The sequence below is a fragment of the Phaethon lepturus genome, unplaced genomic scaffold (genome assembly GCF_000687285.1).
Source record: "Phaethon lepturus isolate BGI_N335 unplaced genomic scaffold, ASM68728v1 scaffold43090, whole genome shotgun sequence".
NCBI classification, from domain to species: domain Eukaryota; kingdom Metazoa; phylum Chordata; class Aves; order Phaethontiformes; family Phaethontidae; genus Phaethon; species Phaethon lepturus.
In genome coordinates this window covers 656-6,608 of record NW_010513353.1, presented here as the reverse complement: position 1 = coordinate 6,608, position 5,953 = coordinate 656, and the positions used below count along the sequence as shown (strand labels likewise).

Sequence of the window (5,953 nt, the reverse complement as noted above, 5' to 3'; positions counted from 1 at the left end):
CCCGGGGGCTTCCAGTCCGCTCCCGGGTGTGACCCCCGCGGTGGGGTGTGGGGGGGTCGTGCCAGGCTTTGCTCATGCTCCCTTGTCCTTGGCCGGGTCGAAGCACGGGGCATCCCTTTATCGCTGAGGGACCTGCTACGCATGGCTCTGGCTGTAAGTGTCCGACTTCTTTAGCAGGTTGTAGTTGTCCTGAACGGTTTCGTGAGTCCCGATTTTGCACGGGAATGTAATTCACTGAAGAGGTTACAGGTGTTTGTTCGTGTTTTTTAGCCATGAGTGGAGAGTTACAACTCTCAGCTGAGTTCCCAGCTCCTGCTTGTTGGCTGACCTTGGGCAAATTACTTTTTCTCTGTGCGCTCAAACTGCACATCTGCTGATTTCATACAGTAATTGAGTGCTCTTAGGGATTTGCAAAACTATAGGAATAGAAACGCAAAGTGAAGCTTGAAAAGGACGTTGACCTTGTCTTGCGTGTGCTTCACTGAAGGCCAAAGTCAGGTCTCCATTTTCCTGCAGTAGCTTATCTGGGGTGACAGCACTGGTGACATGCATTTTGCAAAAATGCCTTGGCTGGACGAGGCACTGACATCTGTAACAGGCATCTACAAAGTCTGTTGGTAATGGAGCATCCCACCAGGTTACACATTTCCCCTTAGCGCCGCTCTGCAAGGTAGGACGTTGCTATTGCCCCCACTTACTGAGGGAAACTGAGGACCAGAGCACTCCAGCAACTGCCCCAAGGTTGCATGAGAAGTCTGCAGCAGAGCCAGAGACACTGCTCAGATCTCCTTAGACCCAAGCCAGCAGCTTAATCACCAGACCTTCCTGCCCTCTGGTTGTGCTTTTCTTCATGGTGTTAGTTCAGCAGAACTGTTCACTCTGAATTTGGAAGATACGTACTAAATGAGGCTCCTGAGCTAAGGAGTTTAGTTTGATTCAGTTGTCCTGGGGGCACACTGAAGGGATGGAGACTTCTGAGCTGTTCTGCAGGACCTTGTTGGAAAATCAGGTTTTAAGACTCCCTGGAAGACGTAAACAGAAGTGTTTGGTAGCCAGAGGGGGAAGGCTTTTCTAGCCTCTGAAGCTTGTAGAAAGAGGAGATGAGAGTTGGAGAAGCAGAGATCAGAAAGAGATCATAAAATTGGCTTGGAGGAAGGAGTGGAATTGGGTGCTGCCTTGAAGGTGATGGTTCAGAGCACGAATTTGTGTTGTGATGAAAACTTGAAGCCTGAAGGATGAGATTGGCCCAAACACCTTTCTTACCTCACATGTGAGCAGCGATGGTCTCTGCTTAAAATGACTTGTTGAAGCAGAGTTGTGCTGGAGACAGTCTGTGGGTAGCACTACAAATGGCCCTGAGCACCGTGGCATCTTGCGCTTAGCAGATTTTGAATGATGTGGGGATTATTTCTTTTTAAGGGGAGAAGCCTTTATATTACATCCAGGCTGCTTCTCAAAAATTCCCTTCCCCAGCTCTTAGGACCCTGAGGAAGCACTGATAACAAGGACTGGCTTGACTGGTTTGCAGCTTTGCAGAAATCGCACGGACTCGCTCACTTACTCTGGAAAAGGTTCATAAGGGACTTTGGCATAGGTTTTCTTTCTCTTGGAAACTCGCTTTCTGCATTAAAGGTAAAAAGTACCTGCTGCCTGGGGTGATTTGGGTGTTGCAGGAGCAGGATGCCGTCTCCAAGCTGCCGTCTCGCAGTGAGTGGGTGCTCAGGTACTGTGCTCACAACCTGCGAGCCACAGCAGGGCCTGTGGGGTTTGGTGTGTTGAATCATGACAGACCAGCCACCTTCTGGGGACCGCACAGGCCTAACCTGGAGATATCGTAATCTTTCTCACCTGATTTGAAATGTGTGTTTGTGTCCTCAAGGGCCCTGTGAGCTGACCCCAGACAGCCCGTCTGCAATACTTTCTGGAGGTGTGACTGAGCTTGGGCAGACCTGCCTGAACTGGCTTTAAGCTCGCTTGTTCAGGCTTCGATAGCCAGCTTAACCACAGCAGCATGGTTGCTGGTGAATGCTCACCACTTGTGGTGCCTGCACAGAGCCCCAAGCAGTTTGGCAGAAGGCACTCTCCGAGCTGTCTTGTTATCTGCTCCCAAACTAGTTAGTTTTAATCCAGCTGTGATAGGTCTGCATCAGGTTGTGGTTGTACCAACATTTGCAGTGTGGAGAAACCAGCACCCTCTCCTGGATCTCAATTAACTCCTAGTTGTAAGCCACAAGTTGTCCTCTTTGCCATCTAGCAGCACATTCCTGCCCTCTGGTGTAGGTGGAAGAGGGATGAAGTGTTTCATTGTGTATTTTTACCTTAATAAACTCCCCAAAGAAGTTTGCTTCTGGGGGGGAAGCAGCCTGTTGGCGTCCTGCATAGGAAAATGGTTAGCATGTGTTTTTTGAGCAACAGACTCTTTAAAAACAAAGGCCACTGACTAGTTTTGATGTTTTCTTTCTAAAGCACGGTCCATTTTATTCACAGGTTGAGGTTTTCTTGTTTGTTTTTAATTTGGAAATAACTTTGGTGGTGTTCCCTTGCAGATGAACAAAGACTTCCCCAGCCTCAGGAGCCCCAGCTGAGCTCTTACAGAGGCTTCTGATCCAGTCGAGCCAAGAGCTTTGTGTAGGTAGAGGACGTGAGTCAACAAATGGTCTCTGTGAGTTGCCAGGAGCTGCTACCCTCCTTGACCAGCTCTTCCCTGCTAGAGAACTTTGCCAATGCTCTTCAACGCAGCATGCCGCCATCCCTCCTGCCGGGGCACAGCCATGAGAGGGCGTCCGGCCACCCAGAAGGCTCCGGCCATCTCCTTGCAGGCAGCACCAGCCACTCTGAAGGCACCTTGCTCCCCCTGTCCAATGCCAAGCGGGAAGACACAAAACCCCAAGTCACTGTCTGTGAGGCTCACCTCAAGCTGCCTGACTTCTGCAGCAGCCTCTCCCAGGACTTCATTCCCACCCTGGAGGAGATTGAAGAGTTCCTGCGGGAGAAGGCAGAGTTCCTCAAAGATGAAGCAAGCGAGCTTCACCCAGCTGGAGGGAAGATCGAGATCAAATCTGAGATCAGCTTAGGTAGCTCTGGGGGACAACCTGTCTCCAGGGTGGTTCAAGAAGAAGATGTCTCAAGCGCTGCCCAGTCTGGAGGGACAGCTGATGGTAGTGACCAGGCAGTAGCTGCTGGGAGCATTCCTGTTGTCCTCCAAATCCAGCCTCTCCAGATGGACAGTGGCAGCCCACTCACACAGAGTGCTACAGAGGGTGTCAGGGTGGCCCAGCTGGTTATCACCTTGCAGGGCCAAAACCTGGCCTTCCTCCCTCAGGTCCAGCCCCCTGTAACCATCATGGACCAAAAGTATGTCAAAATTGCCCCCCTGCCAGTCACCATGAGGCCAGGGGCACGGTGGGATGCACAAGAGATGGAGGCAACCCCCAAGCATCAGAAAGCTCTCCCTTCCCTTGTCCGTGTCCATAAATGCTCGCACCCAGGATGCGGCAAGATGTACACCAAGAGTTCCCACCTCAAGGCTCACTTTCGTCGGCACACCGGCGAGAAACCCTACACTTGTGCTTGGCCCAACTGTGGCTGGCGGTAAGTGGGAGCCGTGGGACTCTGTGCAAGTGGGTGTCCCTGCCAAAGGCCTGCCATTGCTTGCCAGGATGCAGGACAGCTCTTGACTAGTGAAAATCCAGGGTAAAATCACAAGTCGTCTTTCACGAGTGAATTATAGGTGAGAGCTGGAAGGAGGCCTGGAGGAGTAAAGTTTCTTGAGTGCTTTGGGTAGTTTTCACTCAGTCCGAAAGTGCTGAAAACTGCCAGCTGGGGAAGCGTAGCTGACGGTCTCCCAAACACCCCAAATTCTCCTTTAACTGGATGCCTAAACACCCTCTGGCAATACAGCTTTTCCAACCGATATTGTAATTTTGCGAGCTTTCTCTGTCGCGTTCAGGACAATTTCTGCAGTTGGGCTACAAAAATGGCTTTTCCCATTAATATTTGTCCCAGGAAATTGGAGTCTCCCTGCTTCCTCAGGAGCCAGTGCATAGTTCTGTGTTTGTTTAGTAACCCATTGCTTTCTCTTGCTGTTAACCTGCCCTGGCCGCTTGTATCCCTCAGACACCTGTGGGCCTGTAGCATATCTCCATGCTGCATTTACTTTTGTTTGCTCTGCACATGATGGTGGTTGCCATTTTCTTTTATCTGGGTTCCCTAAATTAACCCTGCTTCTTAATCTTGCTGCATTTCTGTTTTTCTGCTGTGGTGGTGTTCTCTTCCTGGTACTGCGTACCTGTCCTGCGGGGCAGGATGCTTGGTACAACCTTTGGCAAGAAGGGCTAATAGTCCTCAGGTCTTGTGTAGCACTTCTCATCAGCAGATCTCAGAGCATATCACAAACAAAACTGGTGCTGGCAGCACTGAGCTTTCCTGGTTTCTTATGCAATGCTTTGGCAGATGCTCGCTGCCTTGTTTCCCTGGATAGTATGTTACGGCTTCTGTCTCAGGTGTGGTGAAACTCTGGAAGGTATGAGACCCAATTGGAATTTTGGGACACCCTCTTGCCACGTTGCTGTTTCTTTGCCATCAGCAACTGTCCTTCCATTTCACTTGTAACTGCAGTACACATTTGTAGGCATCAGCTCCATTTCCAGTACCAACCAGTACTTTAGCGGTAGCCCTCTACACCTGATGCTCAGAGCCTGGGGATTGAGGAAGGGGACAATGTCGACCACACAAGCATCACTTTTCCCTCTGGGAAGGAGGAAGGAGATGGTGCTAGCCCGTACGACAGCGTCCTGCAGGCTGTCCACTGGGTTCTGTGCTCTGCTTCGCTTGCTGTCGTGCCGTCCCCCTCCGCGGGAGCAGTTACACTATCGAGTGATGTACTCGGCTGTGCTCCCTTTCCTAGACGTGGCCCTAACCGTAAACATGTATGTCATTTCTTCTGGCCCTGCTTTTTATGAGGAGCTGAGACCTTGGAACTCACTCCTTGCAATAAAGCTGGAAAAGAAGTCGGAGGTTTGCATGGAAGACCTGAGGATGGCCTTGGGATGCATTTTGTTTTCACAGAGCCTTTTGTGAGCAGCCGCAGTATTTACTGTACCAGGTGTGAGCTTGAAATCCTATCTCTGGGAATCTGGGGTTACATCTGAAGCTCCTTGCTTTGTGCTTCTTTGCGTGGGCATGTTTCAGCCAGATGGAAAAACCCTTCCGTCCTAATACTCCTGCCATCTGTGTCGGCTCCGTAGAGACAGAACAGGAGTAAACCCTGTCCAGTCCTCCTCTTCAGTACTCCCCTGACACTCGGACATGCAAAGCATGCTGAAGTTACACCAGCTCCCAGACCTTGTTGAGACCTTTGAGATGGCACTTATAAAAGTGCTGTGGACCAAGTCGCTGCAGATGCCCCCAGGTCTGGATCTGGAACAAGCCTTCTCTCAACAGTGGTGCTTTTCTTGGCTGGATGTGTGAAGTGATAGTAAAGCATTTCCACCCAGGCTTCTGAATGGTGTCCTCTAGTCGCTACCAGCCTGGGCTGATGCCCCAAAAAGCAATTTCCCTCAGCATCTGGCCTTGGGGCTGTCGGCTCCCAAAAGGTTTCAGCAAGTCTAAAATGAAGGAAGTAGTTGTCCTTTAAGATCTGTGGAAAGAAATTAAGATCTCAGTAGGTGAATTCTTTTCCTCTTTCCTTTCTCTAAATCGCCCCTTGGAGGGGTTTATTTCTTTCCATTCCTCCAGCAGGAGCCTGGGGTACCTGTGCCTCACTGGTAGATTGGATGGAGCAGAACAGAAGTGACCTGTCTAGGGTCACCCCAAGAGGCTGTGGCAGAGGCAGACCTCAGCCTCCCACATGCCAGGGTCCTCGTGTTCCCTGTCCTGTCTAGCAGCGAAGGCTGGATCCACCATGTTTCCTTCCTCCTGCAGGTTTTCCCGGTCGGATGAGCTCTCCCGTCAC

The 5,953-nt window shown here is 50.8% G+C and overlaps 1 protein-coding gene across 1 annotated transcript in view; it reads left to right on the top strand.

The window, feature by feature from the left end:
* Positions 1 to 2,740: 2,740 nt before the first annotated feature.
* LOC104622935 (Krueppel-like factor 15) overlaps positions 2,741 to 5,953 on the top strand; it is a gene marked incomplete at its 3' end in the record, with an annotated part of 3,350 nt that continues 137 nt past the window's right edge. Inside the window, exons 1-2 of the mRNA XM_010289867.1 lie at positions 2,741 to 3,591; positions 5,923 to 5,953. Of these exons, the coding sequence (XP_010288169.1) occupies positions 2,741 to 3,591; positions 5,923 to 5,953 (882 nt within the window). The remainder of the gene's footprint in view (positions 3,592 to 5,922) is intronic.